The 15,077-nt window shown below is 44.7% G+C and overlaps 2 protein-coding genes across 2 annotated transcripts in view; both read right to left on the reverse strand.

Annotated features, from left to right (window-relative positions):
- The window catches only part of Gmcl1 (germ cell-less 1, spermatogenesis associated), a 41,381-nt gene extending 36,419 nt beyond the window's left edge, over positions 1–4,962 (reverse strand). Inside the window, exon 1 of the mRNA XM_031382431.1 lies at positions 4,499–4,962. Coding sequence (XP_031238291.1) covers positions 4,499–4,752 — 254 coding nt within the window. The 5' untranslated portion in view covers positions 4,753–4,962. The remainder of the gene's footprint in view (positions 1–4,498) is intronic.
- Positions 4,963–8,298: 3,336 nt separating this feature from the next.
- Anxa4 (annexin A4) overlaps positions 8,299–15,077 on the reverse strand; it is a 56,170-nt gene continuing 49,391 nt past the window's right edge. Inside the window, exons 11-13 of the mRNA XM_031382442.1 lie at positions 14,830–14,888; positions 13,245–13,367; positions 8,299–9,239 (exon numbers count right to left, since the gene is read on the reverse strand). Of these exons, the coding sequence (XP_031238302.1) occupies positions 9,180–9,239; positions 13,245–13,367; positions 14,830–14,888 (242 nt within the window). The 3' untranslated portion in view covers positions 8,299–9,179. The remainder of the gene's footprint in view (positions 9,240–13,244; positions 13,368–14,829; positions 14,889–15,077) is intronic.

Genomic DNA, 15,077 nt, shown 5'->3' on the forward strand with positions numbered 1-15,077 from the left:
TCCCATTTCAAATGACTTACTCCCTCATAGGTACACATACACACCCAGACCCTTGGATTTTAGTTAATTCCAAACATAATTGAATTGACAACTAATAGTATCAATTAGCAATCAAGAAAACACCCCACATTCAGTCTGCCAATCTTATAAAGGCAGTGTCCCAATTCAGAATCCCTCACTAATAACACTGGGTTGTCAAGTTGACAGCTGAAACTAACTAGAAATACTATTAAACACAAAAGCCAAGGAAAAGAGAGAACAAGAGTCCCAGAAGAAACTTACAACACAGGGAAATCAGAATTTTAAAAAATATATATTCATATGCTTGGAACTCTCAAATGACTATGCTTATAGGATGTTAATGGGGCACAGTAGCAGAGGATTACTCAGAACAAAAAGGAGCTATTTAAAAACAAGCATTTGAGTCTCTGGATTGTCAGGATTCACCAATTACCAAGTGGTCAAAAAACTCATATTAAAATACCAAAGGAAAAACTTTCAAAATTTCAGAGAAAAAAAATGCGGTCACCCAAAAAGAAAACAGTATTAGACCAGGACCTAAACCTTCATTCATGCTTAGGCCAGAAGATGATGGACCAGTATTATTAAAGGCTCAGTAGGTAAAGGTACCTGTTGCCAACAATAAGGGCCCACGTTTGGTGCCTGGAACATTCATGGTGGAATAGGAGCATCAATTTTGCACCCTCTGACCTCTATGTGGGCATGCATACACACATGTACACACACACACACACACACATCAAATAAAAATACAATACTTTTTAAAGAGTCGATGTTTATTGACAACACAAGTTCTGCACCTAAGGCTCAGGTGGAGGCAAGAGGAAGAGGAGGCAGAAAGACTGTAAGAGCTAGAAAAATGCAAAGTTTGCGGAGAGATTTTTACACCCTAGAAATGTCAGAGAAGCGACAAAGATAAAGTCTCACCAACATAGCTGCCTAAACAAGATCTGAAAAAGATGATACCAACTACACACTCACCTGGAAGAGGGAAATGTCACTGGGCCTCAACCCTAGATGGACCTTCAGGAAATGAAGGACTGCTGAGAGCTGCACAAACAGTCTTCCCAGGGGAGGGCCCTTGATTAGTTAGCCATTACCAAGTGATCAGCTCCCAAACCATATTCATACAAGCAACATTATACAGATGAACAGGTTGTAATATATATTTAGGGAGAAAAATATAACTCTCAAAATTAAAGAAATAGAGGCCATAAATTTTAAAGACAGTAGAGATAGATAGATGGGTACAGGGAAAAGGTGAAAGGGGAAAATGATGTAATTCTATTTAAATTTTAAAAATAAAAAGTATAAAAAAAGAGATGTTTAAAAATATGGAAAGTCATACAAAGTACCATAATCTGTTAGAGGAAGAATAAACCAAGACCACATATTTACTTATACTCATATAAGCAAAACTGATCATCCTTTTCCACCCTTTCATGGAAAATACTTGAAGATGTAGTTCACTGAGAAAGAAAAGGAGAGAAGCTATTGAAAACCACAAGTTTATTCATACAGATAGGATCAAGTCCCAGTTACAATCCTTAGAAGCAGGAGACCTAGACTGGAGTAAGAGGGCAGGACTCTGTAGGTGGTCTAGGGTTCAAAGCAGGTTCTATGCTAGTATATCTCAAAGATTGAGAAAAGCTCAAGATATGATGAAAGGATATTATTATTTCATCAATGGAAGAAAAAAAGGCAGCTAGAAACTCTAGGACAATAAGAAGCTTTTAAAAAGGGAGCCAGACCAGGCATGGTGGCACTGACTTCAACCCCAGTACTAAGGAGGCAGATGAGAAGCAGAAAGATCTCTGTGAGTTCCAGGCCACCCAGAGCTACACAGTGAGACCCTGAAGGGGGAGATACACGGGGTGAGATGGCTCAGCAGGTGAAGGCTTTACCCACCAAACCTGAAGACTTGAGTTCAAACCCTAACCCACATGGTGCAAGGAGAAAACTCCCCTGAGCTGTCTTTGATTGCTGCACATGAACTGTAGCAGATGCCTCCTCAAACATAAATAAATGTCGATATTTATGTAAATAGATTTATATAACAGAAACAATATAAACAGAAACAGTTCAACTGGAAGCACCTAACATAACTTAGGTTGTCCTTGAACCTATGAGTCTCCTGTCCCCAGCCTCTTGAGTGCTGGAATTATAGCTACGTGCCACAATGCCTGGCCTATTCCTGTATTTTTTTTTCTTTAAAGATCTCTTATCATTATATTTTTGTCTTTGACAGTTAATTTCTTGTTCTTTGTTAGTATGATTTATATTAAAATTTCCTTGCTCAAATAATTGTTTTTCTCTTTTAAATGTTCCCTGTCATATACGTCAAAAATTATATTAAATATACATGGTCTACATACCAATCAAAAGGCACAGACTGTCTTGTTAGATTAAAAAAAAGGGCAAGATTTAACTATATGCTGTATATATACTTACCTTAAACATAAAGACACAAACAAGGGCCAGGCAGATTACTCAGTCAATAAAGTGCTTTGCAAGTACAAAGTTGAATGCAAGAACAAAGAAACAAACAAACAAACACCCACAAAAAAGCCAGGTGAGGTTGCCAGCATCTGTAAGCCTAATGGAGCAGGTAGAAGGGCAGAAACAGAAGGCAGATCCTTGGAGCTTGTTGGTTGTCTAGATTAGCCAATCAGAACTCTCCAGTTTAATAAAGAGACTCACAAAACGGTAAGGTGGAGAGAAATATAGAAAGATCCACGATTGATCTCTGGCCTCCACATGCAAGTATAACTGTGCATGTGTGCATATGCAAAGAGTGAAAAGATGGCACTGGTGGAGAAAAGATTCAGCTTGGTAGTAAAATGCTTCACCAGAATGGATAAAGCCCTGGGATATGGGAGGGGAAGTCTGAGGGGTGGTTGGTTGATGGGATACAGGATATAGGTTGAAAAGGATTGAAAAGGTACATCAGACAATTACCAAAAGAAGTGGGAGTGGCTAAGTCACTATGGCTGAAGAAGGATGCATGTCTTATGACATAAGGGCCTGGTCATCAAAGAGTTCTAATACTGAATGCACAAAAGACAGGTACTATGGGGCTAGAGAGGTGTCTCAGTGGTAAAGAGCACGCACGCCTTACAAAGGACCCAAGTACAATTCCCAACACACATATTAGGGAGCTCAAACCACCCTTGTAATTCCAGCTCCAGGACTCTTCTGGACTCTGCAGGAATGTGCACAAACCCACAAACAGACATACTCACAAATAGAAATAAATCTTAAAAGGGTGGGGGCACCACACTTGTGCTCACTCTCAGGTTGTGATAGTCTCAACACTCGCTGCCCCTCCTTCCTCTTCTCTCCAGGGTCTCTGTATATAGCCCAGGATGGCCTTTAACTCACTTTGTGGCCCAGGCTGACCTCCAACTCTTGTCTCAGCCACCAGAGTGTAGATATTACAGGGTTGTAATACCTTGCTACATCTGTGGAACTCTTAGAAGTGGCAATAATATTTCCACTTTACATATGAAAATGAGTATATTAAGTGCAGAATACAGATAAGAATTCAGAATTGGAGCACATTAGAACATCTTGTAAATGTATTCACACAAGACCTAATGAAAGGTTATATTAATCTAGTCTTTAACCTAAGATATTTACATGTTAGCTCTACCACTGAGCTCTACCTCTAGCACCTACACTTTTTTGTCAACAAAAATGCAATGTCCATGTAGCAGATCCTTTTTTAAAAATTCATTTAAAAAATTACATCTGTGTGAGTCTAACAAAAGCCTAACTTTAAAGAGAGAGAGAGAGAGAGAGAGAGAGAGAGAGAGAGAGAGAGAGAGAGAGAGAAGATTCCTTACATGAAAGTATATTCTGGTATACGCCACATCTATTTCACAAGCAATGATTTTTTTTTCAACTCTTCCCTCAAAAAATCTTATGCAACCTACACAGATCGCAGCCCACTTCAACAAGCAGACTTAAGTGGATGCATGTGCCTAACTGCCAATCTCCATCACTGGTCCATCTAGTGACAACACAGAGAGATGTCCATCTCAGGCACTACTATGGTCCTCTCTCTATTGATTTAAGGGTAGCTATGCACAGTAAGTTTTCCCGTGGCTACCCTACTCAAAAAGCAAAAGCCTGCTACGGAAGGGCCGCGGAAGCTCTGGCTAGTTCTTGTAGGCTCAGGTTGAGGCTCTGACACTCAGGAAGCTTCTGTTTAATGTGCAGAACCCTAGGCTTTTCAGCTCCCTCACTGATCATAGGTCCACCCAGCAGGCGCTAGCTCCAGCATTAACCCAGGTCTGTCTGCAAACTCCCAGATCCTACCCTGACCCAGGTCTGTCTGCGACTGTCAGCGGCTGCACTGACCCAGGTGTGTCTGCAAACGCCCACCTCCCGCCCCGACCCTCCCCGCGCAGCCGCCCCGCACTCTCCCGTCAAGGGCACCGGTGTCAGGCTCCCCCAGGTGCGGGGCGCTCGGTACCTGCGCGGCGTGTTCAGCAGCCTCTGCTGCTCGTCGCCCTCGTCCTCGTCTTCCTCTGTCTCGGAGTCGGGGTGACAGTAGCAGAATGTGCCGCTGCTGCGCTTGCGCTTGCGGCCGCCCGGACAGTAACAGAAGCCGTGGGCCGCATCCTCGCCCGCGTCCGACCTGCGGGCCGCGCCCCCAGCACCGGGAGTGGGTTCGGGCTGCTCTGTGCGCCCTGCCGGCCGCAGCACCCGGCTGCTCAGAGCGCCCATGGCTCCGGAGCCTAGGGAGCACCGAGGGGCCGCCCCGCCATCCCCGCCGCTCCACCGCCTACTCCGCCGCCGCCTCGCGCGCAGCCCCAACCGTCGCCGTGAACGCAGTCGCCTCCATCCTCAGCCCCGCCCGTCGCGCCTTAGCTACCAGCTTCGCAAGACCTCGCCCCCTCGTTCTTGCAACAAAGCGCGCGACACAGGGCGCAGGCGTACGGCGAGCCTCCGGAAGGGGCGGGACGACTGGCAGGGAGGACGTAGCCTGCGCGGCCGGTTGCGCTTGCGTAGGCTGCTGGCACAGCCCCGCAGAGCTCAGCCTCCGGTGCGAGCATTGCTTCCGCGGTTCCGGCTTTAACCGAGAGGTGTGAGCGCTGTGAGCTTGTGCTTAACAGATCTGGGGATCTCTGTCGTTGTTTCTTCCCGTAAGGTTCCACAATTCTGGGGTCTTATCCGGCCCTGTGCGGTTAATGAGAGGACGGACTTGTCACGATGTCCTTTTCTTCCCTCCCGGGCTCTGGGAACCGACTGGCCCGGATAGATGCCCATTACCCAGCTGTGTTGACAGGGTTCAGTCTGGAGCCTAACTTCCAGGTCCAGGCCTCCTTCTGCTGCCATGTTTTGATTTAATTATTACTTTATTGTGTTAGTGTCTTGTACTTCATACTGACCTTCGACTCACTGTATAGGATGAACTTGAGCTTCTGATCTCCTGTCTACTCCTTGAAAGCTGGGATTACAGGCATGTGTCACGTCACCTTCGTGGACCTGAAATGCTGAGTATCAGACGCAGGGCTTCCTGAATGCCAAGCAAGCATTCTACCAACTAAGCTACATCCTTAGCCCTTAATTTTTTATTTTTTTTCAAGGAAGAGTGTCGCTCTGAAGCTCAGGCTGCCCTGGAACTCTCAGAAGTCTGCCTCTGAGCCTCTGAGTGCTAGGAGTTTAGGCACTGAGCTACCATACCTGCCTTCTATAATTTTCAAAGTAAAGTGTTTATAATAGAATGTTTCAAACAGAGCAATACAAATACCTATGGATCCTCTACTGGCTTGGAGTTTTATCACACTTACTTTGATTCACTCCCCTTTAGCTTTATTGATATATAGTGGGGAACGAGAAACCCCCTTGTGTACTAACTCTCTATTGCCATTTCTATGCATGTCTTTACATGCATACCCATAAGCGCTCTTTTCTGCTGCACATTCAGACATATAATTTAAATGGAACTGGACCATCCCAAACCTATGATTTAGAATCTTTCTCCTCTCCTAAAACTATGCTGTGAATGAAATCGCTAGTTATTGTCACTGCTCATTGTTAGACACATCATTTGCCTACTCCCTCACTGAAGGGCTGTAGTTATTTCTATGCTGATGCTCTTTTATGAACACGTGCAAAAGCTTCATTAAGGAGATCCCAGAAATGGGCTTTCTGGAAATTTTTCAACTTTATGAGTTCTTGCCAGTTTTTTTTTGTTGTTGTTGTTTTGTTTTGTTTTCCGGAAACTGACTTCATCAATTCGACATTTGCACTCCCTTTGGGCAGTATATGTCCTCTGTGGGCCACTGAGGATTTGTGTTCCATTCATGCCTGAGAAACTCTGAAGGTGCATAGCTGAGGCAGGTTAAAGGAAAAGTTGGACAAAGAGAATGATGGTATGGACATAATGTGAAACATTGTCCAAGAAGCCTTGGCATATGGGCAAATTAGACTATAACATAGTGGCTTCAAGTGTCACTAAATTCCTAGAAGGTAAAAAAAAAATATATATGCATATTCATCTTGCCTAAGGAAGCGCAAGTGAATGGCCCCCTGGTTACTGAGGAGAGCCATGGGAATGTCTGTAAGAACCTGCCACAGCTACACAGGACAGAGCTTCCACCCACAGAGCAATGGCAGTCCAAGAACAGACCTTATCCCCTCTGCTCTTCTCCCTGCTGCTGCACCCCAAGCAGGGATGATTGAGGAAACGAGAAGACCCCGCCCGCCCTGTCTCCCTTCCCCAAGCCAGCTTCCTACTGAGGCCAGAACTAACTGAGGAAAGAAAACTCAGATTACACTTGGGACTTTGACTTATTACGTGGTTGACTGAGGTGACATTATTTTGGGGTCTTAAGGAGCTACACAGTAGGACTTCTGGAAATCCAAGAGTGAGCAAAAAATTGTGACTTTCTACCCTCCCCCTGAATTTACACCTAAAGATAAGAAAAACAGTCCACTGAAAGCACTCAGCCACAAAACACTGTTCTTAAAATTCTGGCTCAGACATCATTTAATGGTAAAACTTCTGTTAAAACCAAAACAAAGAACCTCATAACGCCTCCAAAGTGTAATAAAGTTGGAGTAGAGATTCCACAGTCCTGAGGTGGTAGCGTTGATACCTGAACCTGAACCTAAGTTAATTGGAGTGACTGGTCATATAGCCATGTTGTCAGTGATCCCTGCACCAACGCAGAAAGAACAAAGGAGTGTGTGTGTGTGTGTGTGTGTGTGTGTGTGTGTGTGTGTGTTCTTTGTACATCTGTAACTTGTCCTTTGTGGTGCTGAGAACACAGGGTGTAGCTACCCCACTGAGCTCTGTTCCTGGCCTTCTGTGTGACACTTAGTAGACATGCCACACTGACTAGAGCAGAGCATCACTCATTCTCAGAGAACAAGCTAACATGCTATCCAATACCATTGAGTAGGCATTAGCATATATAAATGCTAGTGGTTTTGTTGGGGTTTTGTTGATTTGATTTGTTATGGTTTTGATGTGAGAGAGTAGAGTTACTCCTTAGCTTATGTGAGAAGGAGACAACCTGGGGGACTTGGTTCTTTTCTTCTTCCATGTGGGTTCTGAGGATTGAACTCAGGTTCTCAGGCTTGGCAGCAAGAGCACTAAGCCATCTCAATGTCAGTGTGTGTGTGTGCGTGTGTGTGTGTGTGTATGTGTGGCTGTGTGCACCTATGTGGAAATCAGAAGCTGACATCAGTGTCTTACTCTCTACATCCTCTTCCTCCTCACCACCATCATCACCACCATCATCATCATCAAGACAGGGCCTACCATTGAACCTGAATCTCAGTGATCCAGCTACACTAGCTGGCCAGTGAGCCCCTGCAATCTGTTCATCGCCACATCCCAGCTTTGGGGTTACAGGTGCACACTCATTGGCTATGCCTGGCTTTCACATTGGTGCCAAGGATCCCAACATGGCTCCTTGTGCTTCTGCAGCAAATACAATGCTCAAGGAGCCAGCTCCTGAGACCTTGTTTTGCCTTTCTGAGACAGGGACTCAAATGCCTAATCTGGCCTCACACTGGCTTTGTAGCCAGGCACAGCCTAAAGTTCTGGTCCTCCTGCCTCTACCCCTCCAATGTAAACATTGATCTTAAAGAAGCAGGCTGACATATGATGAATGTGTTTCTTTGTAATATTATTAATTTAAGTAGAAAAATTAGTATCCTCAGTAAATTTAGTACTCTTCTTCAAAAGTAGCTCCTTCCATGGTTCAGGGTGAAAAAAAATCTCTAGGGTAGAAAAATCAAACAGAGAAAGAATATACACCCCTTTAAAGTCACCATTTTTAATTAAAAATGTCTCATGTTGTATACAAACCAAACTTCATGATTACATGCAAGCACAGTTTCTGAATAAGATCAAAAAGGCACAGTGGGGATCAAATAAACAGTCTAGCGAGATTAATAATCATTTTTAGTAGAAAACCTCTTCTCAGGTCAACCGCACTCAGAGCATCACATTATCAGACCAACCTTGGCTGAGGCCCATTCTTGACCATCACTTTGAGCAAGATTAGGACAGTGACCCTAAGACTGAGGAATGTTCAACATGAGTGACAATCAAGCTGGTAACTTTGTTACATTTCACAGGGAGACAGTGGGCACAGGGTACCAGGAGATGAAGCATGCCCCTCCCACACTCAGCAGCTGTCAACTAACATGACAGGCAAAGCATATAGGAAGGGGGCTCGGGAGAGCTTTGGATCTGTTTAAAATAGGAAACCAGATGGCTAATCTTAGTAAGAGATGCTGACCGTCCCACAGGAAGAAATGACTGGCTTCCTAGGGAAGAAAATGGCAAATGGCTTCTGTTCTGTAAAATTTGTACTGAAAAGAAAATCTAAAAGGGTTTAGTGCATTGAAGTTTATACAAAACACAAATGAGGAAATAATCTGTTAAAGGCATGGAGCACATTTTAATTTCTAATTCTAAGTTTCCATGTATGTCTTAAAAGCTTTGAAAGTACAAGTTTAAGGCATCAAAATGACTAATTATAGACGATAATAACACAGTCTGGATCCTAGGAGGCAACTGGAGGCGTTTTAATTGGAAATAAGCATTTGAGATAATGTTAATAGCAGTACAGAAAAATGAAGTTAAAAAAAAAAAAATCAGTGTTAAGAAGCCTTCTGTCCTGCGCCTTGTATTAATCATCTCCTCCACAGAGAATGAGCAGAACCTTCCTGTAGTCTCCGGAAGTGTCGCCCTGGGAGAAAGAAGAGCACAGTAACCAGCAGGTTAGAATGTTCTTGGATAGATTACACAGTTCAAAATCACCTAAATTTATTTTGCAAGCTTCACTGGGTTTTCTCAGGTCCTCAAAAATGTTTTTATTACAAAAGTAATACTTTGTGCTGGAGAAATGACTTAGATGAGTTAGCCACTAAGATTATTTCTTTTTCTCACATAGAATCTGAATTTGGGTTTTGGTATTCCCAGTTGCCCAAAATAATAGCTCCAGGGGATCACCTTGGGCACTGCACACATATCCAGATCCAGATACAGATACATAATATATATTTAAAAGTAATACTTGTTCTGTGTTTTAAAAAAGGACTTAACCGGGTGGTGGTGGTGCACGCCTTTAATCCCAGCACTTGGGAGGCAGAGGCAGGTGGATTTCTGAGTTCGAGGCCAGCCTGGTCTACAGAGTGAGTTCCAGGACAGCCAGGGCTACACAGAGAAACCCTGTTTTGAAAAAAAAAAAAGGACTTAAGAACATAGGAATCACTACCTATGGATCACACTGTTCTTAACATTCTGACATGTTCCTCTCCTTCCAGTTCTTTCTTTGTGCATGTAGATACCTAAGTGATGAGATTTTTAGGACGGAATTCATCCATGTCCTCATTTTGTTCTTTTTATTTTTTGTGGTGCCAGGAACAAATCATGGCCGTTCTCATGCTAGGCAAGTGTAGGCAAGTGCTCTACTAGTGAACTGTACACCCAACCTCTGTATCCTGGTGGGTTTTTTTATTAGTTACAGTATTATTTAGTGATTACAGAACATTTTTGTACCCATTGACAGATGTTTATGTGGTCTCCAATGTTTCATTTTAGCGAACTTTGCTTAATAAAGCACCTAGCCACTGAGTTTTTATTAATTTCACTTTGAATGCATTCTCAAAAGTGAAAATTACTAGATTAAAATTGTGGATTTTGCTGGGCAGTGGTGGTGTACACCTTTAATCCCAGCACTTGGGAGGCAGAAGCAGGTAGATGTCTGAGTTTGAGGGCAGCCTGGTCTACAGGGTGAGTTCCAGGACAGCCAGGGTTACACAGAGAAACCCTGTCTTGAAAAAAAATTGTGGATTTTTCTAATACTTTTGAAGTGGGTTGCAAAATAAACTTCCAGAGAAGTTCTATAATTTCTATATGGAAATTTTTATAGCCTAGTGAATACATTGCCACTTTCCTTATTATTTATTCATTTATATTTTGGGCACTGGAGATTGAAGGGGGCCTTGCGCGTACTCTAAACAAGCAAGACTCTAAGCTCAGTAAGTGAGTTTGGGTTACTTCTTAGTGGGCACCAAAACAGATGGTGCCTCTGACTTTAGGAGTTCAAATTTTAGTGCCTGTCATGATGAACAGTAATACATTAGTAGTTTGTGTCAGTGCCCTGTGAAATAGTAAGCACACATTAAGGTCGCTTTTCTGCCATAGTGTTTTGTCGTCCTCTTCTTTGGGAGCTGTCCCAGTTAGGCTTCTGCTGCTGTGATAAAGTCTCTGGCCAAAACGACTTGGGGAGGAGAGGGTCTATTTGTGAAGCTAGGGCAGGAAATCAAGGCAGGTGCCTAGAGGCAAGAGCTGATGCAGAGGCCATGGAGGGGTGCTGCTTACTGGCTTGCTCCCCATGGCTTGCTCAGCCTGCTTTCTTATATACCCCATGTCCACCTGCCTAGCGGTGATACTGCCCAGAGTGGACTGGGCCCTTCCACATCAATCATCAATGAAGAAAATGCCTCCCAGGCTTGCCTACAGGGCAATCTGAGAGGGGCATTTTCTCAGCTAAGGTTTTCCCACCCTGAGATGACTCTAGCTTATGTCCAGTCAACAAAAAACTAACCAGCACAGGCAGGAGTTTGTGATAATTTAATCCTTCATTTTCTACCCTACCTCTGTATGCATATGTCTGTGTGTGTGTGTGTGTGTGTGTGTGTGTGTGTGTGCATGCACACACATGTGTGAGACAGAGTTTGACATAGGGTATCTTATCCCATGGTTCTCATTCTACACATTATTGCGACTCACTGAACTTGGAGCCTACCAACTGAGCAAGACAAGCTAACCAGTGGGCCCCGGGGATCCTCTTGCCTCTGCCTCTGCTTGCACTCGGGTAGCAGATGTTTGCTGTCACTCCTGTTATGTAGGTGCTGGGTCCTCATGCTTACATGACAAGCACTCTGCCCACTGAGCCCCCAACCCACCCCCCAGCCCTGTGTCCCCATGTCCCCATCCTTCCTTTTTTTAATAGCAGCTCCTAAAATGATCAGTGCCTTCCCTACTTTTCAAGATATTTAATTCACAGGTCAAATCTTAATGAGATGTTTGCTGTGTGGGCAACCCAAGCTTCTCCAAAATTAGTCACAGCTCCAGGTTTACGAGATTCTCCAGGCTTCTTAGAGAAGCAAAGGCCCAGTTAATGAGGGGTTGGAGGGCTGAGTCAGTTTTCACCACACCCACGCCACCTTAGAACTCCTGGCTGTCTGGTACCAAATGAAGAATGTTAAGTGGGTGGGGGCGGGAGGAGGGTGCCTTCTCCTATTTCCATCAGACCCTTCTGGCCCTGCAGAGGACCCTGAGTTCATCTGTTTCTGCTACCGTTACTGGGCAGATGTTCTGCTCTTAGAAGTAGTCATTAAAATTTAGTAACTGTGAATTCTGTTTGCAAGGATCTGTGGAGGTAGAAGTCGACACCCTGGGGAATAGCTACTGTCAGCCTCACAGGTCACAGAGCTGTGAAGAGAGAGATTGTTCCCATGAGAATTGGGGAGTAACTATGAAGGCCTACTGTTCCTCACAAGGAGTCTCTTAGGAAATGCATCTTGTGTGAAAACTCGTAGGTTATAGGAATTCGTGGTGGGTTATTTAATGAGAAATGTCTCCCACAGGCTCATGTGTTTGCAAACCCGGTCCCCAGTTGGTGGCGCTGTTTGGAGAGGTTGTGGACCTTTTAGGAGGTGCAGCCTGGCTGGAGGAAGTGTGTCATGGCTTGGAGGTTTTATAGCCTTGCCCCACTTGCTGCTCGTACTGCTTCCTGTGTTCGGGTAAAATGTGACTAGCTAGCTTCCTGCTCCTTTGGCCTTCTGCCATGCCTTCCCTCCTCTGAAACTATATGCCAAGATAAACTATTTCTCCCATAAGTTGCTTTTGGCATGGCATTTACACAACAACAGAAAGTAAATGAAAACATACAAACTTGTCCAGTTTATTTCCCCCCTTACAGGGTGCATTTATGGAAGGCATGTGACAGATCTTGGAGGGAAGAAACAGAGACAATAAAAGCAGTTGAGAGCTCAGATAATGGGGTATATTGCCAGTTACAGACATAGGTCTTTTGTATCTCAAGGACCCTAAAGTTTGCAATATCAAATACTAGAATAAATTATGTGAGGTTGTTAACACACTTAGACTTTTCTTCCTTTATTTTTTGTTTTCTGTGTTTAGGTATTTTGCCTACGCGTGTCTGGGCACTACATGCACACAGTACCTACAGAGGCCAGAAGAGGGAGACAGATTTCTAGAACTGGAGTTACAGGTGGTTGTGAGCTGTCATGTGGGTGCTGGGAATGGAAACCAGGTCCCCTGGAAGAGCAGTCAGTTCTCTTAACTGCTTATCCCTTCACTCCAGCCCCTGGTACTCATTCTCACCAACCTTTGGGACTGAGGTCAGGGGTGATGCTCCCTCTTCACACTCCATGTTCACTTGAACAGGTCAGTTTAAGATGTCGGGACTTGTTATACTACTACACATGCTTTAAATAAAAGCAGAACTAAATCACTGCCCCAAAATGTCCATCTTTATTTGTGGCAAACATGAAATGTTTACTGTACTTAGCAGGTAAATACTTCTTATATACCATGAGAAGGGGAGGGGGAGCCTAGGAATTCCTGAAGCAGGGGCCATCTTCATTGGGAATGACCGATGCCAAGGAGGAGGAAGCCAGTGGTGCTACACCCTAAGGCTGGACCCTGACGATGCGCCTACCTTGATGAAAGAGTACAAAGACTTCCCATAGAGCCTCTTGAAGTTCGCCCGGATGTCCAGCATGTCAATCTCTGCTCTTGAAACCATCACTCTGATGAGGGTGCTGTCGTCAGTGCCTAAGCCCTGAGGAAGGGAGTACGATCCTGCATCAGGTGATGCTCTTCATGGTCCAGCAAGGCAAGATGAGGCAGTAGTGAGTCTGTACAGCATCCTTTGCTGTATAACCTGGGAGGCCTGAGGAGCATCCTCATGTCTTGCCTTGGGATGGAAGGCTAGACACAGCCCGCCTTTCCAACATGCTGTGTGTTGGCCAGAGGACATCGCTCTGCTTTTCCAAAGACAGGCTCTGTGCTGTTCTTGTCTACAATTCTCCTCCCCAGTCCATGTGGAAAGCTTCCCCCAAGGTTCTGCTTAAACATAACACCCCTCTCTCTCCTCCCCCCTCTCTCTCCCTCCTACTCTCTCTTCCTTTCTCTCTCCTTCCTTCCCTCTCCCTCCCTCCCTCTCTCCCTCCCTCTATTTCTTCCTCCCCCTCTCTCTCCCTCCTTTTCTCTCTCCTTCCTAATCTCTCTCTCCCTCTCTCTCCTTCCCTCTCCCCCTTTCTCTCTCCCTCCTACTCTCTCTTCCTCTCTCCTTCTCTCTCTCCTTCTCTCCCTCTCTCTTCCTCCCTCCCTCTCTCCCTCCCTCTATTTCTTCTTCCCTCTCTCTCCCTCTCCCTCTCTCTCTCCTTAATAAGACAAGGCCTTGCTATATGTAGCCCAGGCTGGCCTCAAACAAAGCAATCCTCCTTTCTCAGCCTCCCAGGTGCTAGAATTCCAGGCATGTGCCAGAATGCATGGCTCCAGTTTCCTTATACATTCTTTTCAAATCCTCCCACAAGAATACTGAAAAACTCCACAGTCTTTTGTATTGCTATAATTTTGAGATACTGAGCTCCTCCTGTCTTCCATTCCTTCTTACCCTTAGTGTTTTCTGCATGCTAGCTCTTTCTTAAAGACAGGTATTCTTTAAGGACAAAGGCTCTCCACCCAGTGTGATGACACAGGCCTGTGATCCCAGGACTTGGAAGGCTGAGGTAGGATGATCAGATGTTCAAGACCAACCTCAGTTCCACAGAGATTCAAGGTCAGCCTGGGCTACATGAGAACTTATTTTATAACAACAACAAAACAACAAGGACAACAATAAAAACCAAGCACCCAGGTTCCTGGTTTCCTGTCCCACTTAGGGGTCCCTGGCAGGACTGCCTGCACAGAGCCCAACACAGATCTGGGAAGCTGGATCTAAAGGTGGAATTCACCCCCTTGGGGCATTCCTCCCTCCATGAACAGTGTAAACAAACGGTGTATGCCTCAGTTTACCTACTTGTAAAACAAGAAGTCTGTGGCCCTGTTCCTGTTGTGGGGCTAACATTAATTCACACCTATAAAGCACAGGGATCAGGGATCCTCACATCACAAGGTCAGTAAGGGATACAATATGGAGTCGAGTTGAATATTCCAGGGTGGAATTTGGGTGACAAACTTAAGAAGGTGAGTAATAAATATGCTATGGTCTTTCAAACCATAAAAGCACAGCCATTTACCTTCATGGACTTATAAAGCCTCTCAGCAAAATATGCAGGTTTATTCCGCATGCACTTCACTGTGAGGAGATGAACAGGAAGAAGTGAGCAGGGGCCCCTCCCCTGCCCGCAGACCTGCCCCTCCCCTGCCCGCAGATCCACCCCATTCTCACGAGCACTTCCTGTCTCTTAATAAATCATCTCTGTTTCTAAAAGTAGAAAAATAAGAATGAAGAGATTACAGAAAAACCCTAAGAACAAAAAAAAAA

The sequence above is a fragment of the Mastomys coucha genome, unplaced genomic scaffold (assembly GCF_008632895.1).
Source record: "Mastomys coucha isolate ucsf_1 unplaced genomic scaffold, UCSF_Mcou_1 pScaffold20, whole genome shotgun sequence".
NCBI lineage: Eukaryota > Metazoa > Chordata > Mammalia > Rodentia > Muridae > Mastomys > Mastomys coucha.